This window comes from Pantherophis guttatus, chromosome 3, assembly GCF_059756535.1.
Source record: "Pantherophis guttatus breed Tessera chromosome 3, ASM5975653v1, whole genome shotgun sequence".
In the NCBI taxonomy this organism is placed as follows: Eukaryota; Metazoa; Chordata; class Lepidosauria; order Squamata; family Colubridae; genus Pantherophis; species Pantherophis guttatus.
The window spans coordinates 114,456,969-114,479,014 of NC_142065.1; the positions used below are offsets into that span (position 1 = coordinate 114,456,969).

Genomic DNA, 22,046 nt, shown 5'->3' on the forward strand with positions numbered 1-22,046 from the left:
CAGATCTTGATGCCAAAGTAAATAGTTTCCATCGATACGTAATACAACAGCACAATAAACATGGCTATGCATTAAGTAGTATCGGAAATATGGATGAAACTCCAATGAATTTTGATATGATTGGAAATAAAACTATCCATCCAAAAGGTGAAAAAACAATTTTAATTAAAACAACAGGACATGAGAAGTCCAGTTTTACAGTGGTACTAGCATGCACAGCTGATGGCTCCAAACTGAGACCAATGATTATTTTTAAAAGAAAAACAATGCCGAAACTCAAGTTCCCTGTTGGTTGTTTTGTACATGTGAATGAAAAAGGTTGGATGGATGAAGCTATGACTTGATAATGTATGGAGCAGGCGACCAGGTGGACTTATTCAAAAAGGTAGTCTACTGGTGTAGGATATGTTCAGGGCTCATTTAACTCCCAGCACCAAGCAAAGGCTTGCAAGAATAAACACAGATGCGGCAGTTATTCCTGCAGGATTGACATCGTTGGTACAGGCACTGGATGTGTGCCTAAACAAGCCATTTAAAGATCGCATTCGAGAACAGTGGAATGAGTGGATGGTTAGCAGTGAAAAGTCATTCACAAAAGGAGGAAACATGCGTGCTCCACAGTTGGATGTTTTGTGCAAGTTTGTCATAAAAGCCTGGAATGATATTGATGCAGAAACAGTAATCAAGTCTTTCAAGAAGTGTGGCGTATCAAATTCATTAGATGGTATGGAGGACAACTACTTGTGGCAAGATGAAGAGGAAGCCGAAGCTGAGACCACACCATCTGATACGGAATTAGATCCATATGATGTCTGCCTTACAAATGTATCACAAGATGTCATTGATGTACTTATGATATCAGATGACGAACAGGAGGATTTTGAAGGCTTTTAAAGGGAAACTGTCATGTCAGCAAAACCTGTAAAAATAGCTTGCAGTTATGATGGGCATTGCTGACTCACCAGGAACTTGCCCGGCACTGGCTCTCTATTGTTTGTTATCTTCCTCCTATCATCATCAGTTCCAGTTTGATTGACAGCGTAGAAAACAAACAGCATGGCAGCTCCTATGGATTTATTGTCTTATCCTTCCTTTCAGCTTTAGAGTGAATTAGGAAAAGTTTAATCCAATTGCACTGTTTTATGTTTACATGTTTGATGACAAACAGCCTTATGTTTATAAGTGACAGTTTTCCTGCTAAGTACCTGCATGTCATAAGCATTTGAATTAAAATTACCATATTGAAATCAAATCTGATGTTTTTTAATTTTTATTTGGTGTGCGTTGGAAGAGGGGTAGTCTTATACGGTGAGTATAGCCCAAACCCTATATTTTAACAGGAAAAGTAGGGGATCGTCTTATATGCCCAGTCGTCTTATACACCGGAAAATACGGTATTGAAAAAGATAGTAGAATTATCTGAAGGGATAAAGCTAAAACCATGTACCAAATATCTGAACTGTAATACCTGTAATCAGGAGAAAAGCAAAGTAACCCCAGCAAACCGAGTTAATGGATTCAAAACCAAAAGACCATTAGAGGTGGTGTTTGCTAATCTAATTGGACCTAAACAACCCAGTTTAGGGGGAGCCTGCTATATACTAAGCATTGTTGATAATTTCTCTAGATATAGTTTCTGTTTACTTGATGAAAACAAAATCTGAAACATTTCAGCATATTAACAACTGGCTAAGATTTGTAGAAAGAAAACAGAAAGTAGTGTGCTTGGTAACAGACAATGGTACCGAGTTTACTAATCTAAGGTTAGAGAATATGTTGCAGGAGGCAGGTATTGAGCATAAACGTTCTGCCCCGTATTGACCACAGCACAACGCTTATGTAGAACGCAGAGGTCAAACACTGCAAGCTATGGCTAGACCTATGTTAGCAGATTCTAGTTTGCCAGAAACTCTATGGGGTGAAGCCATAATGTGTGCCAACCATGTTTTAAATAACGCTGTTAATTCATCTACTGGTGAATTACCATTTAAACTATGGCGTGGTAGAAAACCTAATCTTAGTTATTTGCATACATTTGGTGCTCCTGCTTGGATTCATATTCCCTCTCCATTAAGACGAAAATGACAACAGAGAGCTAGAAAAATGTTTTTTGTAGGATATGAATCGAACCACAGATCATTTAGATTCTGGGTGCCAGGAACCACTAGTATCTATTGTAGCACTAGTGCAAAATTCCTGGAGCATGTAGGTTGAGCAAGCTGATTACAGAAATGATGTTAATGTTATTATTGATAATCAAATATTTAACAATACCCCTGATGAAGATGATATAGATAATGTATAATCTACTGTAAAAGAAGAAGAAAGTTTAGGGGAGGAGTCAGATGAAATATCAATTATGAGTCCTGTATTGCCTAGAAGATCTACTCGGGTAAGAAATCCGCCCGACAGGTATCAAAGCAAGTGTGGTTTGTCAAGTAAATGTAGAACCTTCCAATTATGATATCAAAATGTATCCTGAAAAGGATCGCATGGCATGGAAGGAGGCTATGAATAGAGAACTCAAATCTTTAACGGAGTTAGATGTTTATGACAATGTTCAGTTACCACCAGGAGAAAAGTTATCAGGTTGTAAATGGGTTTATAATCTAAAGACAGGTGTTGATGGAAATGTAACCCATAAAGCACGTTTAGTTGCTCAAGGTTTTGCACAGTCTGAAAGAGACTACAATGAAGTTTTTGCTCCTAGTTTAAGAGCTACCACATTGAGAACAATGCTAGTGTGGGCAGCAAAGAATAACCATCAGATTACTCATATAGATGTTGAGACAGCATATTTACATGCACCTTTACGTCACAACATTTATATGAAGAAGCTGTTAGGTGTAAGAACGAATGAGCAAACTGATTGCTGGAAATTAAAAAAGAGCCTTTATGGTTTGAAGCAATCAGGGTTTGAATGGAATAAGTGTATAGTGAAAGAACTGAATGCTATGGGGTTAAAGGAAGGTGTAGCAGACAAATGTCTCTTTAAACGGGAAAAAATGGTTTGATTTCATTTTTGCTCTTGTTTACAGACGACATTGCTATCGTAACGAAGACTGAACAGGAAGCAATAGGAATTATTAATTTGTTACAGGATAAGTTTAGGATAAGAAATCTAGGTAATATTAGACATTATTTAGGTCTTGATATTATAAGAACAGCTAGAGGGTATAAACTGTCTCAAACTGTTAGCCAAGTGTTAAAGCACTATAATGTGGAGTTATATGAGGCAGCAAAAACACCTATGAGTCAGGATTTCAAACATGGAGATATACAAAGTCCTGTATTTAGCAAAGAGATTTGTCAATCTTTAATAGGAAGTCTATCGTATATCAGTAATTGGTCGAGGCCAGATATTTCCTATTGTGTTTATCAATTAGCAAGATATAACACAGTACCAATAGAGAGGCATTGGCAAGCTGCAAAGCGAATATTAAGATACTTAAAACTAACAATGCATTACGCGTTATATTTAGAACCTAACTGTGATCTGATACTGACTGCATATGCTGATGCTAGTTTCGCTACTGATTTATCTACAAGAAAATCTACATCAGGTATTGCGATAATGTTAGGGAATTCGTTAATTGGATGGAAATTGATCAGGCAGAAGCATATTCTTGGATCATCTGCATTCTTTCTCACCCTTCCCTCCCCCCAGTTCGTTAGCAAGTTGAATAGCGATAAATTTTCAAATCGTTCAGAAGCAGTTCACACTTGACATTTGGTTTTCCTGTCTAAATGCAGACCTTATTTTTCTCGCCACTGAACTGCATCTTCTTGGATTGGGCTCATTGGTCAAGTCGGTCAAGATCCTTCTGAATCTTGAGTCTATCTTCTGAAATGTTAGGAATTCCACCTGGCTTTTTAAATATTTAAATATGCTGCAACATGTGGAAATTTATGCTATAAATTTATGATATTATGTTTAATATTTCATAAAACTCTTATTTTACAGCATTTATATTGTAACGTCAGCAGGCTGTATGACTCAATCTGAAGCATGAATCTGAAAATAAATGACTCGAAGACCATTTTGGATAAGGAAAATGAACAATTGAAAGTTTGGTAAAGAATGTAAAATAGTAAAGCAAATAGATAAACATGGGGAAACGTATCAAAATATTTTAAATAGCAGAAATGCTAGTAAACATACAGTCTACTGTGAAGAACAAATGTTTGTCGAAATAAGTGAAAATAACTGTAGTGTATAAGAGCTTGCTTCTGCTCTTTGCTATGGAACTGTGAGTTGGATTTCTCAGAAGAAACATGAAAGTAAGTTCTATGCAACAGGAATGAAATTCTTAAGACGTGTGTGATGATGAAAGAGAGAATAAATAATATGCTGAATATACAACTGCAAAAGGATGTTGGAATAGTTTGGTCATGTAAAGAGAAAGACTTAGACTCAAATATATGAAGGAAGAATATATCAACCAGGAGAAAAGAGAAAACTAAAAAGTCATGCTGAATAGAGATTCTAAAAAAAGAAAAAGAAAGATTAAAAAACAAAAGGCAGTGCATAAATCTGCATGATATATAGAAGGGAGAATGGTTTACAAGGATGGAGATATTTGGAGATATATAATGAATAGTATTGGGTAAGCTAATTTTAACTTTCTTTTTTTCCAGTCTCATGCCTTTAATTGTGTATAGCTATTCTTTATTTTTTTTCCTCTACATGGATTGCCCTGAAGGGGAGTAATGTGATAGGTAAGTACGTCCATATTAAATCTGCAAAATCAGTAAAATGGTAAGAAAACAATTATATATTCTTCTTCTCAATTTTAGCTTTGTCTGCCACTGCACTGGCAAAACTTCCTAAGTCCAATGGCCTAATCTTCAATTTAAACACCAACAAATTTCCTACTTTTCCTGGCTCAAAGGTGCTTTTTCAAAAGGCAACTGGGCATTTTTTTTCCCTGAGGAAGATGTTTCACCTCTCATGCAAGAGGTTTGATTGATTAAAATTGGTATTTCTTCTCGATAAGCATAATTCTACCTACAGGGAAACATTTTTTAAAAAAATACACGATTTCTTAACAGTGTAGGCTAAGCAGACTGTCTGGGGGGCACTTGGTACAGTGAAGTGGGTGTTTGGATAAATTCAACAGGGGATTCCAAATAAGAAGATGACAGAAAACAGGAATGTGGACAAAACAGCAAGGGACAAGCTGAAAATTTTTTCCTTCTCTTTTTTTCTAACACTGTCTCTGTCCTGCTCACAGCACAGAAAGGAAGGCTTGATATGAATAAAACTAATAGAACGGACGTTGTCTTACCTGAACGTCCCTTTTCTGGGCGCTGCGAACACAATCCATGGCTGGGTTTATTCTCCATGTTTTGACAGCAACTGAGAGAAAAACTTTCTTCCTTCGTGCTATAACCACGCCCCCTTGTCTCCTTGCACTCCAGTCTTTGTCTCGAAGGTGCGGACAGCCTAAATACGAGACACTTCACAGTCAGAACAGCACACACTGACACCCCAGACTCCTCAGGCCCGGAGCAGAAGCCTGAAGGGGAAGGGAATGAATTGTGGTCGCAGCGCCCAGAAAAGGGACGTTCAGGTAAGACAACGTCCGTTGGAAGGAAGTTGTACAGCGAATGTAACGGTGAAGGGCCCGCCGCACGTCCAGCGTGTGCTAGCGCTCCTCACGGTGGTGCCGAGGAGATGGGCAAAAGTCTGGTAAGATGAGCTCCTGGGCCCGGTGAAACCAGGAGTTCACCTTGGGCGTAAACGTAGGGTCCAGGCTGAGAACCACAGTATTAGCCTGAAATATGCAGAGATCCTTCCTAATCGATAAGGCGGTGAGCTCTGAAACCCTTCTGGCCGATGTAATTGCCAGGAGGAAAACCACCTTGAATGAGAGGAACTTGAGAGCTATGGAACCCAAAGGTTCGAACGGGGGCGATTTAAGAGCTTGCAGGACTAGTGGAAGGTCCCAGGATGGATATCGATGGACCGTAGGCGGCCATAGATTCGTGGCGCCATGGAGGAAACCCCGAATCCGAGGATGGTGCGACAAGGATTGGTAAGGCGGGCACATGAGCACGGTTGACAAGGCAGCAGTCTGTCTCCGTAGAGTCGAAGGAGCCAAACCTCTGTTCAAACCAGCCTGGAGAAAGTTGAGGATGTCCGGGATATTTCAATCATTTCCATCATGCCCTCTCCTAATTCCGCCGCTGCAAGATTCTCCCTGAACTGAATCCTGCTCATGAGCCGGACGATTGGCTTTTTGACTTCTCCTTAACCCATATAGGGAACTGGATCTGGAGACACAAGTCCGGAGGGAGTCGGTGTATGGCTGCCCTTCACTACCGGTTTCCATCAATCCTTAGGATTATCTCAACTGGTCGGCCTACGTGAGAGGACGGTTGGACCAATGAATTTCCGGGAGTCGAATGGCATGTATCTCCCCTCCACTGTTGTGAGAGGACAATGGAGTCCGGTTGCTTGTGCTGCAGATTGGAACTTTCCCCTGTGGACTTACAACACCATGGTGGTCCCCCTGACCACAGACTATTTCTCACCCCTAATGATTGGATGTACTCAGTGTCTGAGCTCCTTGTCCTGCGAGACTCCCTCCTCTTGCAGGTTTGGCCCTCCACTCTATTGAGGGCCTATCTTGATGACGGATTTTGGAATCCCGAGAGGTGGCATGTTGCGAGGAGGGGGCTGTGGGGTTTTTTGGGGAAGTTTTTAGACAAGATTTTAAAGTGTTCTGGGAGGGGGGTGGGTTGTGTGGATTCGGGGGATTACCCGCGGGGGGAGGGTTGGATTAGATCTAGGGTTGTGGGTGTGGGGGACGACCCACTGAGGAGGGGGCCTGGTCCGGCTGTGGAGCGCGGCAAGGGAGGTGCAGGATTCGGGGTCAAGGAAGGGGTTAGACATTGTGCCGATAATGGGCATTACATCAGTACTGTAGGTGGAAGGGGCAGATATGGCGGGAGCAGGGGGCCATATCATGTTGTGGGAGTGTGCGCTCGCTGTTTTCGAGTGGTGGCGCGCTCCGGCCCCCAGTGCTCCTCTCGTTCCCCGGGTTGCACAGACCCTCAGGCCCTGGGCCTTCGGCTGATGTTATGCAACGCCAGGTCCGTGATAAATAAAGCCTCCCTCATTTGCGATCTTGTTCAGGAGGGGGGAGTGGACCTGGTAGGTATCACGGAGACCTGGTTGGGCCAGGAGGGGGGGGGGTCCCCCTCATTGAAATGTGTTCACCCGGTTTTTGCACATTTCATCAGCCGAGGTCACAGGGGAGGGGCGGGGTGGCGGTGGTTGTCATTAAAGAAGGTCTTGGTCCGAGGGAGGCCACTGTTCCTCAGACTGCCGGATGTGAGTCCCTCCTTGTGAAATGGGATCATGGGGTTTAGATGGGCTTGCTGATTATATACCTGGCTCCCTGCCACGTGGCGGAGGCCCTGCCTGAGCTACTCAACATTATAGCCGCGGTGGCGGTTGATACCCCCAGGCTTATGGTCATGGGGGATTTTAACCTGCCATCAGTCGGTGAGGTGTCTGAGGTGACCCGGGAGTTCATGGCTTCCATGACGGCCATGGACCTGACCCAGTTAGTTCATGGCCCTACTCACACGGGGGGAAACACGCTGGACTTGGTTTTTGTTTCAGGTCAGTGGCTGAGTGATCTTGAGATAGGGGACATAGCTATTGAGCCCTTGTCATGGTCGGATCACTCCCTCCTTTGCTTTGACCTTAGAACTGCCACACCCCGCCGCAGGGAGGCAGAACTGATGAGGTGGTTCCACCCCAGGCGCCTGATGGATCTGGATAGGTTCCAGACTGAGCTTCGGCCATTCCCTGAGGCTCTGGGTCACGACTCGACTGAAGACTTAGTGGCCGTCTGGGATAGGGCGGCCGCTGAAGCTTTGGACCGGGTCGTGCCTTTGTGGCCTCTAACCCAGTGCCGGTCTCACCTGGCTCCTTGGTTTACCAAGGAGCTGAGGGAGATGAAGCGCTGGAAAAGACACCTAGAGAGCTATTGGAGGGCCAGCCTTTCTGAATCCGACTGAACACTGGTAAGATCTCATATTAAGACCTACCTAGTGGCGATAAAAGTGGCAAAATGTAGTTATTTTTCCGTTCTTATTGCGTCATCAGATAATCGCCCAGCCGCCCTGTTTAGGGTGACCTGCTCCCTGCTCCACCAGGGAGCGCAGGAGGACCCCTTGGAGGGCAGGGCCGAGGACTTTGTGCAGTATCTGTATGACAAAATCGTTCAGATTCGGGAAGACTTGGACTCTGACTGGGTAGATTCAGAAGGGATGATGGAGGCAGGTCTTGAGAATATTATCTGGGAAGAGTTTGATCCTGTGACTCCCAAAGACGTGGACAGGATACTGGGTAGACTGAGCGGGGCCACATGTTTATTGGATCCGTGTTCCTCCTGGTTGGTGCTGGCTTCTCGGGAGGTTACACGAGGCTGGCTCCAGGGGATTATTAATGCTTCCTTGAGTGAGGGTGTCTTTCCCGCTGCCTTGAAAGAGGCGGTGGTGAGGCCTCTCCTCAAGAAGCCTTCCCTGGACCCGGCAGACTGGATGATAATTCGCTATTATCGTCCAGTCTCCAAGCTTCACTTTGTGGCAAAGGTTGTTGAGAGTGTGGGCACGACAGCTTCCCCAGTACCTGGATGAAACGGTTTATCTAGATCCATTCCAGTCGGGCTTCAGGCCTGGGTACAGCATGGAAACTGCATTGGTCGAGTTGGTTGATGATCTCTGGAGGGCTCGGGACAGGGGTTGTTCCTCTGTCCTGGTCTTATTAGACCTCTCAGTGGCTTTTGATACCATGACCATGGTATCATGCTGCACTGGTAGGAGGAGTTAGGGGTGGGGGGCACCATGTTGCAGTGGTTCTCCTCCTTTCTCTCTGACTGGTTGCAGTCTGTGTTGGCAGGGGGGCAGAGGTCGACCCCGAGGCCCCTTGTATGTGGGGTGCCACAGGGGTCGGTCCTCTCACCCCTTCTGTTCAACATTTATGTGAAGCCACTGGGTGAGATCATCCGTGGTTTCGGGGTGAAGTACCATCAGTACGCTGATGATACTCAGCTGTACATCTCCACCCCGGATCACCCCAATGATGCCCTGGAAATGATGTCCCGGTGCCTGGAGGCTGTGCGGATCTGGATGGGGAGATCCTGGCCATAAGAGTACCTTCCAGTGGTGGGTTGCCACCGGTTCGCCCCGTATCAGGTGAACTGGTAGCGGTGGCAGCGGGAGGCTCCGCCCACCTGCCCGGATGCTTCTGCACATGCACAGAAGCATGACGGGCACATGCGTGTGCACACAAGCAAACCGGTAGCAAACTAAATTTAAACCCACTACTGGTACCTTCCAAAGTTTTCACACTGTCTCAAGCTAGAGAGCAATAACAATAAGGCCAGGCATTCTTCATCCACCCATCAGGCCCTTCAGAGTGCCATATGCTTTGTCCATCTCATCTTTTTCTTCTCTTTAATGTCACTTTTGGCTGAAAAGGATGAAAGCACCATTATTTCAAGGAAAGTGTATGGTGCCCTCTCTGGATCAGGGTATGATATCTGGTTTATTTTTATTGAGCTGGTGAGACTCAAACTGCTGAACTGCTGGTAGCCAGCAGTCAGCAGCTGAATGCAATACTGCATTCTAACCACTGCACCACCATGGCTCTTCTGGGCTTTTTTTTTTTTTAAAATTTGATTTATATGCCGCTCTTCTCCGGAGACTCAGGGCGGCTTACAATGCGCTAAGCAATAGCCTTCATTCTTTTGTATTTATACAAAGTCAGCTTATTGCCCCCACAACTGGGTCCTCAATTTACCTACCTTAGAAAGGATGGAAGGCTGAGTCAACCTTGAGCCTTGGCGAGATTCAAACCTGCAGTAATTTCAGGCAGCTGGTCTTAATAACAGGGTACTTTAGACCACTGTACTACCAAGGCTACATAAAATTCCGGGGTGAGTCATCATCAGGTTTGGTGCTAAATCTTATTAATCTACAGATGACACCTAAATCTATTTCTTCACATCATTGTATTCCAATGCTGTCTTTATGCTGGATGAGAGATAATAAACTGAAGTGGATTATAAGCAAGGCAAACAAATGGGCTGACTGTGAGAATAACAGAGTAGTTTCTCTTCTTCTGGACTGCACTGCACCTCCTAGAAAGAACAGGTAAAGAGTTTGGGAAGCTCTAGGAGTTTGTTCTCAGCTTTGTGTTCCTAGTTTAGGCTCTGGTTGGGAGCAATTTTCAGTAGTTGTGTGCCTGTTCCCTGAAGAAAACAACTACTAAACAATGATTTATCAGCTAATAGTACATTTGTATATATCTTGTATAGCTTAACTGTGATGGCTCAGTGGTTAAAGATGCTGAGCTTGTTAGCTGGAGAGCTGACAACCCGGGTTACTTGCTCCAGATCCTGCCCACCTCGCAGTTCAAAAACATGCAAAATGCAAGTAGATTCATAGGTACCACTTCAGTGGAAAGGTAACAGCATTCCATGCACCTTTGGCATATATCCATGCTGGCCACATGGCCATGGAAAGTTATTATGTGTTCTGTCCCCGTCTCACACACGCACACAAACAGATAGCCAAGGGTTAAATAAAACTGGCAGACAACAAATTCTTTCGATAAGAGGATTGGCAGCAACCCCGTAGCTGCTTGCCAAGAACTTTACTCATAGAGGTAGGGGTTGTTCCTCCGACAGATAAACCCAAACAAGATACACACAGTTCAAGAATTGTCAAGTCCAGTCCGTATTAAATCCAAGGCAGATAACGTTGTTTCAAAGATACAATGTGACTCGCTAGTAGTTAATTTTGTCCGTCACAGAGTCTGAATGGCCACCTCACCCCCTTTTATCCCCTGTGGGGTGTGGTCCAGTGACTCAGCTTAATCTCTGGCACGCCTCCTTTTCTGCTGCGTGCGCTTGTCTCTCCGACGCTGGCGTGGATCCAGCCAAGACTTATCTCCGTCACTGTCCGACTGCGAGGAGATACCTGGCTCCTGGCCAATCTCTTCTCCTTCGGGAGACACCTGAAGCATTGCCAGAGAGGAGGGTCCTGGAGAGGGAGGCCTGGCCAACTCCTCTCCTTCATGTTCGGAGCCCTCTCCCTCCGATAAGTCGGCCTCAGGGGTTGGAGTCACAACATTATGTCAACCTGCTGTCAGACTCACTTAAGATGCATTTTTCCAATTCAAAATTATAATATCATCATAAAGATTAGCATTAATATTAGTAACAATGTCAACTTCTCTCCTTTTATTTAGTCATTAATGTGTGCACATTTGCGAACCAGTAGGGAAGGTAAGTGAATTTCACCCCTGATCTGCTCTAATTACTTTCTCCACAACATTCCTCAGCATACTATATTCTTTTTATAACTGTTTAAAAGAGCCCATTTTGAAAGAATGCAGATAAGTTACATCTACACTATATATTGACTTTGGGCACTATAGGAAAATCAAAGTATAAAATCCAATAAAAAAAATTTGGGGGGGGAACTAAATCAATAGACATTATATATTGCTGATAAGATAGATTTTTTGTTTGTTTGTACTATTCACTCTATTCACTTAATTTTATATTTTAATGATAGTTACTTTTGAATTTACTAGTGGAAGGAAAGTAGGAAATGGCAATGTTAAAAATAAAACAGAGCACTAGGTAAAATTAATAATCCTTGGCCAAATTTTAGCTTTCAGTCAAATTAGTTCACTGCTGCCACTTTTCTCTCCATTTTATTTTAAAATGAAAAGCAGGAAAATACTCGCTAATCAGTGCTTAAACTTGAACAATAAAATACAAGGATATCAGATGGATGGCCCTCGTTCATCTCATTAGATTTATGTGGCCCTTGGCCAGAAAAGCAGCCATTGCAGTGAGTTTTTTTCATTCCATTTGCTTAATGTAATCATTCAAAGTTCTACAGAATTCCTATAGAAGATAATTTTACAAATTGTTGTTCCAACTTTCATGCAGTTTGGCAACTTGTTTAAAAACCAACAATCATATGATAACTGTAAATAATTAATAGAAACCTAGTCATTTGCTTACTTCAATAAAGTGGCTGGTTTATGAGAGAAGAAGAATGGTGTGTGCAATTAACTGCTATTCAAGATTTTGATTCACAGCATATACTGGCTAGTTCTGGCTTCAAGCATACCACTTAAGAGTGGAACGAAAAATTATAGTGATTAATCTAACTATAAAGCAGGAATCTAGTACTGCAACCCAAACAAGGTACCACCTTTGTCTTCCTCCCCCCACCCCCTTACACTAATGTTTGTTAATATAATAACTCTGGAGATAAATGGCATGTTGTCCAAAAAGACAGGATGAAGGAGGAGACTCAGTGGTGAAAAGAAGTCAGATTATCCTGTGACACTGAGCAAGCCAGTTCTTTTCTTTTTCAACCTGGGACTACTGAATCACTCAAGCAAAGTAAATGAAGTGTGTAATTTGAAGGAGCTGCACATGACCAAGGGGAACAAATATACACAAAATAAGCAGAATCAGTTGTGATCTGAGGGAACAAATACAATTGTCAAATTGTGACTATTTGGTTCACAGAAGACAGAGCAACCTTTTCAGAAATATACATTTCCACAAATATACATTTCCACATCCATCTAAAACTTATGGCACATGAAAAACAGTGACTTCCAAAAAACAACAACACAGTCTTGACTTGGCTGTACCATAATTTTAATAACTAAACAGAACCTTCTGTTAAGCCTGCTATATAATTACTTAAGAGGATGTGAGTTGCTAACTAACCACCTGTTCGGAATATTTAAAAGATGAAAATCAGGTTTTCCAGCCAATTGTTATCTCTTGAATATAAGCTCTCTACCTGCCTTCTCCTTTCTGGGAAAAACTGACATGATTTCATAACCTCCCTAGCTAGCCAGGTCCAGTACACAGCACTCCTCCTCTAAGTCCCTAGTATTTAATTCAGAATCTTCCTTCCTGTAATTTAGAAACAGAAATCCCTTTAAATTACAGAGCCAAATGCCAGTACTGGATTATCATCACCAGCTGTCTGCTGAGAAGTCACAGTATGTAGAATGGAATATTCTGAAATTTATGGAAGGGAAGAAGGGAAGGGGACTGTCTCATTATTGCTATTTCACATCCTCACTACTCCATCAACTGGGCTCCATGCATAATTTACCCTAAAGTATAAAAGGATTGTTCCCTTGGGACATAGAGGGAATTTATTCTATTAGAATACCTTAATTAACATTTAGAACTCATATATAAATGTTACTGAGACATATAACTCAATTCAACTAATGTTCCATCTGTAAAATAATCTTGCAAAAGGGCAAGCAATAATTTACCTGAAAGCATTTTCTAAAGAAAGCACCATGACAATATTATAAAACTCTTTTCTTTTATCAGTTTCTTACAGGATATCAGATACCTTATTTGGGACTTCTATATTTTGAGTCTGGATACAGTATATGCAAGAAATATGAAGTTACACTCACGGAAGTGCTATTACTTAAATACAGCTGTAAGAATTGTTACTATCCATCAAGCCAAGAGCCTCAACCCAGACTGATTTAAGATCCTACATAGGGATGTTGTGGGAGGAGGTAAATAATACAGATTAAGAAATATTTGACATACAGCAGTCAGGAGAAAATACAATTAGTTTTATAACTTTCCAGTTGATAAAGATTTTAAAGAGCCAGATGGAATCAGAACAGGGCAATGTCAACTTAAGTTTTGATTTTATGTGTGTGTGTTTCTATGTTTATTTATATATATTTATGTATATTTATATATGTGCGTCCACACACATGGAATGTATGTGTCATCCTCAATTGGTCTTCAAGAACCTCCCATAAGCCTATAGTTACCTCCAACTTCGGCTTATTGTATAAACTCTGCCCTCTCATCCATGTGTCTCCCTTTGCCATTGATATCATTTGACTCTTTTCTCTTTAGGTTTGGCTTCTCCTAGCATTTTTACACTCTAGACGTCAGATCATTCTTTATCTTCTCATGCATTTTTATTATGTACTTTTAGTTATTGTTGTATCCTATAAAAATTAATTGCTCAACAGTTCAAAACCAGATGAACTATGAAGGAGATAAAGACAAAGTGGAAATTAGCTGACACTAGAATAACAAGAGAGGCTACTAGTACAGTTTATCTTTTTCTCCTCCAGGCATAACTCATGGTCCCGCATTGACATGATATGGATGTCATTGGAATTAGGAGAAATGGTATGAGAGGTTGAAATTTTAGGGAATGATTGGGCAGATCACAACCCTTTAGTGCTTACCTGGAAAGGAGAGCGTAGTAGAGGACGATGGATGATGAGGGCAGAATTATGCAAAGATAAGGATTTTGTGGAGTTGTTAAAATGGGAGCTGGCTCTTTTTTTCCTGGAGAACAGGCGAGAGGATACATCTTTACAAATAATATGGGATATGGCTAAGGCAGTGGCGAGAGGGGCTGTGATTAAATATATGGCCAAAAAATGGAAGGAAGATAGGCAGGAGACACTAAAGTGGGCAGACAGGCTGGAGAAATGGGAAATGAGATTACAAAAGGAACCAACAGATAAGATAGCGAAAGAACAAGAGGATTGGTGAGGCACCATATGAATTTATTGGATCAAGCCGAGTTAGTGAAAAAAATTTGGAGAGCAAAGCAAAATTACTTTGAACATGCCAATAAAGCAGGAAGATGGTTGTCAAGCAGATTGAAAAAGGAATTAGAGAGCAGAAAGATTAAATGGTTAAGAGACAAATCGGGTCATTTAGTGGCCAGCAATGGGGGGAAAAAAAGAAGTGGCGTATGAATTTTTCCAGGAGTTATATCAAAGAGAAGATACTAGTCAAAAGCAATTCAGTTTCCTAGACAACCTGCCAGGGGTACCAGACCAAATAAGAGATATACTGAATAGAAATATTTCAGAGGGGGAAATAGAGGAATGTCTGAAAAAACAGAAGAGTGGTAAAACCCCTGGAACAGATGGACTGCCTGTAGAGTGTATAAGGCAATTTGGGAAGTAATTGGGATACATTTGCATGACGACTTTAACGAAGTATTGAATGATGGACGAATGCCAAAATCCTGGGAAGAAACATATATCTCTCTCCTTCCTAAGGGAGGGGCTGATACAACCTATATTAAGAATTATAGACCAATAGCCTTGCTTAATGCCGATTATAAATTGTTTGCATCCATCCTAGCAAAAAGACTACAGGTTTTTCTAAATCAGTTCATACATAGAGACCAGAATGGTTTCTTACCACATAGATTGTTGAGAGATAATCTGAGAGTAATATTAAATGCTCTTGAGTTTTATGAATATCACTCAGACAAACAAATGGCACTTCTCTTTTTAGATGCCTATAAAGCATTTGACAGCGTGAGTTGGGAATTTATGCTAACCCAGCTTCATAAAATGGAATTTGGCGAAAAATTTACACAGGCAATACAAACAATTTATTCTTCGCAGGTGGCATGGGTTCTAGTTAATGGGGAAAAAACAAGGGAACTCTGGAACGATTTGCCCCCGGAGATACGAAGGATATTGGATCTCCGGGTTTTTCGCCGTGCCCTAAAAACTTTTCTTTTCCATCAAGCAGGGCTGGCGTGAAACCCACCTCCCTTTTTTAGTCTTTTTTAGCTTTTTAAATTGTCAAATGGGTTTTAGTTTTCAAAATTTTTTAAATTTTTGGGCCACAGTTATTTAATTCTTTTAATAATTTTAAATTTTGTATTGATATGTGTTTTAGTTTTGGCTGTACACTGCCCTGAGTCCACTAGGAGAAGGGCGGGATATAAATTGAATTAATAATAATAATAATAATAATAATAATAATAATAATAATAATAATAATAATAATTAGTAGGGGAACGAGGCAGGGTTGCCCGCTTTCTCCGCTTTTATTTATTCTGACCCTGGAGCCCCTTCTCAGGGAAATTAGGAATAATCGGGCAATTAAAGGACTTAAAGTACGAAGGCAGGAATTTAAAATACAGGCATTCGCGGATGATCTCGTCTTCATTCTAGAAGACCCTCAGGAGTCGGGCCCAGAGTTAATAGAGATGATGGAAGAATATGGTAGAGAGGCGGGATTAAAAATGAATAAGGACCAAACTAAGATATTGGTCAAAAATATTCCAAAAATGCAGAAGGACATATTAGAATCTATTAGAATATCCAATTTGGATATCCAATTTGTAAATAAAATTAAATATTTAGGAATTTGGCTAATAGCCCAATGCTCTACAATTGTAAGAGACATGGAGAAGTGGAAAAATTTACAGTTGTCTCAGCAACAGAAGCGATGACATATCCAACAACTCTTAAACAGGATAACATTTATAGATATAAAAAGCTTGTGGATGTCCAAGGGATATTAAGATCTAGGGAAGATTTGGCTGATAAAGGAATTAGGTTAGATTGGTGGACCTATACTACAGTTCAATCTCGCTACAGGAAGGATAGAGATAATTACGGGATATATGTGATGGAGCAGAGTTTTGATAAAATATTAATGGGAGAGGATCATAAATACATAACTAAAATGTATGCACAATTGCTTGAACGAATGTTAGGAGAAGAGGTTGTAAAAGACACTATGATTGCCGGGGGAGGAATTTTGGGTACTCGATTCCTTTAGAAAAATGGCAACAAATGTGGGGGGGAAATATTAAAATGACTACGGCAACGTCTTTCAAGGAAAATACATATAAAATGTTGTATAGGTGGCATCTCCCACCAGCAAGAATTGCTAAAATGTTTCCGGGTGCATCAGAGTTATGTTGGAAATGTGGGGAAACCAGAGGTATGTATTTCCATCAATGGTGGACTTGTATAATGGCAAAGAGGCATTGGAGAAGGATTAGGAATTGGATTAAGGAAATGACTAATGTGGACCTCCCAATGGAAACCTGAGATATATTTACTAGGTATTCGCCCAGAGGGGCTAAGTAAGAAAAAATGGTATCTCACTCTACATATTTTAGTCGCAGCTAGAATAGTGTTCACCCAACAATGGAAAGAAAAAGAGATACTGGCCAGTGTCCAAATTATAAATAAAGTATTAGAGTGCGCTGAAGCGGACAGAATGACGTATAGGTTGAAAGAAAAAGAGGATTCTGAATTTTTTCAAAGTTGGGACAGTTGGTACCGGTGGTTGAATAAAAGGATTGAGATGAAGTGAGGGCCTAAGTCAATATGAGGAGAGATATACTTACCTAGATTGAAAGATAATTGTTTGAAAACCATATTTGGGGATTATTTACTTTATTCTGTGTTGTGGGCACAATTATTTATTAATGAGGGCAGGAATATTATCTGCCGGGATGGATGTGTTTGTCTAACTTGTCTAGTGTTATGAATGGGGGAGGGAGGGAGGGGAATGTATGGTTTTTGTTGTTATGTATAATCAATGTTTTTGTCTTATGTTGATTTTAACTTGGAAAATTTAATAAAATTTATTTTAAAAAAAACAAGAGAGGCTACTAGTATAGAATAGAACTGAATGGGACCTTGGAGGTCTTCTAGTCCAGCCCCCTGCTCATGCAGAACCTATACCATCTCAGACAAGTGACTGTCCAGTCTCTTCTTAAAAACTTCCAGTGATGAAGCACCTACAACATCTGAAGGCAAGCTGTTCCACTGGTTAATTGTCCTCACTGTTTCTCCTTAATTCCAGGTTGCTTCTCTCTTTGATTAGTTTCCAACCATTGTTTCTTGTCCTGCCATCAGGTGCTTTGGAGAATAATTTGACCCCCTTTTCTTTGTGGCAGCCCCTCAAATACTGGAACACTGCTAATTAGGTCACCCCTAATTCTTCTTTTCTTCAGACTAGTCAGGCCATTCTTCATATGGTTTAGTCTCCAGGCCTTTGATCATCTTAGTTGCTCTTCTCTGAACATTTTTCAAAGTTTCAGCATCTTTTTTATAGTATGGTGACCAAAATTGGTTGCAGTATTCCAGGTGTGGTCTTACTAGAGTTTTGTAAAGTAGCACTAGTACTTCATGTGAGCTTGATTCTATGCCTCTGTATATACAACCCAGGATTGTATTAGCTTTTTTGGCTGCTGCTGCACACTGCTGGCTCATATTCAACTGATCATCCACTAGGACTCCGTCTCACACCTTATAGGGTTATTCATCCAAATAGCATGCAAAGTTTTTACAGTGTACAATAGTTATAAAATAATATCATGTGATGTTAAAGCTGTGCTTCATGCACAAAGTCAAATTACAAAATCTTAAAATTGGGCACAGAATGATGCTCCTTCAACTGGCTCTATCCTTTATGCAATACAGATATGTGTCCAAGTCCGCCACTACCTGGATAATGCAAGTAGACCTGAAGGGTGACCGTGGTTTCATTCATAAGAGTTTGAGTAAAGTCTTCGTGGAAGGCAAAATTCTGTTTTCCTCAAAATATCCTTCCTTGTTGCTTGTTTCTTTTAAGTACAAGGCATTGTTAAGGGTGCCGTAAAGTTATTAATAGGAAAATTATAGCAAAATTGTGTTTTTGATATTAGCATATCATCTCACCAAATTTATTTCCAAATATTGATAACTAAATGAAGGCTCTGAATGGGAAATAGCCAGATTTTACACTGGATGAAGTGACATGTACTCATCTGACCATACAGATCATTGCCCAAATGCCAAGGAGAGCATTTTGCCTAAGATGGACTCAAGAATAATTATTTATGATGCCTTTTTCCAATAACAATAACAAAATAGCTATGTTCCTGTGAATTCCACAAAGATAATTGTATATGGGTTGATAGATCAATTTTTTTGAAATATAATGTTAATAGAATCAAAGTAGTCACACATGCAGTAATGATATTTAACATTTTATGGTGTGTTTTCCTCCTTCACATCTGCTATTTACTGAAAGGAAGCATTACGCTGGATGAGGTTCTGTGCCACTGCGTATGGGAAAATCTCATACAGTCTGCAGGGACAGACTCAATATTTTTTCCCCTCCTCTTGTGAACACTATTTACAGGGGCATCATATCTGGCCCAAATAAATAACTACGTAACATGCAATATAGTAGAAGAACCTGGATCCTGTAAATAGCATGTTGTTCCTGTCATCCCCTAAGGGGGAACTTCTGTGTGTCTGAAGTAGAACTGACTACTTCAGACATAAGTAGGTAATACTTATTAGATACCTAACCAGATCTTACTTTAAAAGAAAAAGCACTTTGCAAGGAGACCATCAATGATGAGTGTAATAGAATATCAGTGCAAGACAACATAATTTTGTATGCAATTTAATTTATCTTATGTGTGTCCTTTTAATTCAAGAATTCAAAATGCTTTTATTAACTGAGAAATAGTTAGAATAGATGATACACAGCAAAACAATTTCACAGTCTAAAGAAAAGACCAATTCTGAGCTTGTTTGTGTTATGCAGGTTCCACAAAGCCCAAATGCCCTTGCTGCAAGCAGCTGACCTTTAGGGAGCCTAGAGAAAATATTAGAACTTTTTTTCCTCCAGGGTACCTAAGAACAGTTGTCTCCACAATGATCCCTATACCCAAGTGATTGGTTGCTATCTGTGTTTTTTGGCTCATTCATCCATCCTTGGTACCCAACACTCAGCTCTTTCACTGCTTATTTCTGTCTTATATTCTTTTCATTAAGCCTTCTGATTATCTATTTTGCCCGGATACTTGGAGAATATACATGTTGTGTCAAAAGACTGGGAAGTAACCTTCCCATCTATGTTTCCAGCAATTGTGAAGTTTTCCAACAACACTTGCCTTTGAAGTTAGTTTTGCTTTCTTTGTAATAAAGTTGATCCTAGGCATTTGCGGGTCTGCAATTCTACATTTTTAAAGAATCAATGAACAGTCAGCATAAGAGCATCACAGAAAATAAGACTGCATTGCATTAGATTCCTTATATTAAATATTAATTAGAAAAAGATACATTCAATAAGTTACTTCATTTTCTCATTACAACTTTGTAGAGTTGTAGTTCTAGTTCTAGTTCTAGAGACCAAAGTAGTCTTGCAGATACCATGAGATTTGTAGGTTAGAAGTACAGTAAGGTAAAAAGTCATGGTCCATTGCCCCTTATTGCTACCCTGAATTATAAGTTCTAAAATAGTCACAGTATAATTGCTGCATATTTATTTGCACGCAGGAAAGAGAACTCCGAAAAGCTGGGTCCTTGAATAAAGGCAATAAGGAAAAGCACCTGCTCTTGAAACTTCAGACATTAAATCCGACCGGAATAAAACGAGGAAGTATCTGCAGGTGTAATGTAACCTGAAAACTGAATTCCCAGAATGCAAACGGAAGATGAACCAATGAACGGCTAGAAAAGCCAACGAGGCAGACTCAGCTATTGAGGAATCATGCCTTGGAAGAACCATCGACCCATCCAAGGCAACTTCATCCCATCTCCAGATTTACCCTTGGAGGAACAAGCCTCAGAAACCATTTGTACCGTAACGACAACAGCTTGACACCACCACCCCCGTTTCCGAAAAGAACTTCAAAACTGCGCAAAGATGCAACGGCGAAACTCAACAGGAAAGGCAACCACCGGAGCCGACCTCGTCGTTTTCTTTCCCCGAAGGTGTTCTGCGGTGGAAGCCGAAGCCCCAGATTCCATTTCAACCCTTCTTACATTTGGCGTCGGGATCCGAGCGTAGAGTATGAGAGGACCGCAAAGACACATCCAAACGAGAGTCGAGAACAACTAAAGGAAGAGCGACCTAAACTAATCAGAGTGGAGGAAGTTCCGAAAGACCAATGGAGCCGAGATTCAAATCGCCGAAAGCCCCATTTCCTCTCCTGTCCAATTCTAATCCTCCCCATTCTTTGGAGGCGCCCGAGGGGCTGCTAAACACGCTTTGCCCGGCCCCATCAGACGGCGCCCCTTCGACCAGTCGGCCCCTACCTTGGCCTCGAAGCCGATGCCATGCTGGAAGGCGTCGTCGTTATGCAGCGGGATGCGTAGGTCGTGTCTGTCATCCACTAGGTTGTATCGAGACCTGACCGAGGGAGAGGCTCCCACGGGCATGGCGAGGGAAAGCAAGCGGCTCCCCGGGCAAGCCGCGTAGGACCTGGCGAACCGCCCGCCAAGCTGGCGACGGACTGAAGGGCACGGCGGCCGTGGCGGCGGCAGCACTAGCCGCCTCCTCCGCCTGATCCCGAAGTGGGGCGGGACCTGGTTGGAGGCGGGATCTGGCCTTTCTCCCGGTGGTGTCCCAAGTACAGCGGGACACCACCACCACCCCCCAAGAAGAAAAGGCATGCGCCAAGCATTTCCCGGGGCATGCGCCAAGCCGGGCGACGGGAAAAAGCCGGGACCCGATAGCCTGGTGGGAGGGCTTTCTCCTTCCTGCGAAGCAGGCGGGGGCGGGACTGGAGAGGCGTCTGGTCGCCGCGCTCTCTGTGGCTAGCAGTCCACACGCCGTAAAAGTGCGGCCCTGAGATTCGCTGTTGGTTGCGGGAAACTATTGGGCGAATAAAAGAGCTCTGCTTGGAAGCATTTTTGTGGAAAGGGAGAAAAAAAGGAAAGAGTAAGTGCAAGAAGGTCGGCCCGAGCTATTCTTTTTTCAGCGTATTTATGTTGTTGTGAATTTAATAAGACAAACACAACTTTTGGGTTGATCAGAGACAGATTTTATATATTGCGCAATAGGTTCAAGGCTCTGTACATGAAGCGTTGAACAACGACAGGAATTAGGTACAATGGTTTTATACCCTTCTAGACAAAGGATTCTTTTGAAGTCAGCAGTTCATATGGTCCTATACATTTATCAATTTTAATTGACATTACAGAGTTTCTTTGCAAAACAGTCATAATTCTTTTTGTAGATTACTGAAGCATCTCTTTTATCTTTTGACGATGGACAACTTTTAACTCATGTGGATCCCCTTGACCTAACCAACCTTTAAGCTGTATGTCATTAGAATGTTCCTTTCTTCTGACAACTTAGAGGCCTCCTAGAGGAACCAAAAGGACCTTGGCTGAGTTTGTACTCTTTCCAGCCGGATGCATTTCTTTTTAG

General features: G+C 41.7%; 1 protein-coding gene across 6 annotated transcripts in view; it reads right to left on the bottom strand.

Annotated features, from left to right (window-relative positions):
- Positions 1–21,377, bottom strand: part of NOS1AP (nitric oxide synthase 1 adaptor protein) — a 206,753-nt gene extending 185,376 nt beyond the window's left edge. For 5 of the 6 annotated variants that reach the window (XM_060690208.2, XM_060690207.2, XM_034409935.3 and 2 more), the window contains exon 1: positions 20,930–21,374. In XM_060690208.2, the coding sequence (XP_060546191.1) occupies positions 20,930–21,286 (357 nt within the window). In that variant the 5' untranslated portion in view covers positions 21,287–21,374. Of the gene's footprint in view, positions 1–20,929 lie in introns of all 6 variants that reach the window. The other variant, XM_034409934.3, reaches the window with a different exon arrangement.
- Positions 21,378–22,046: the final 669 nt, after the last annotated feature.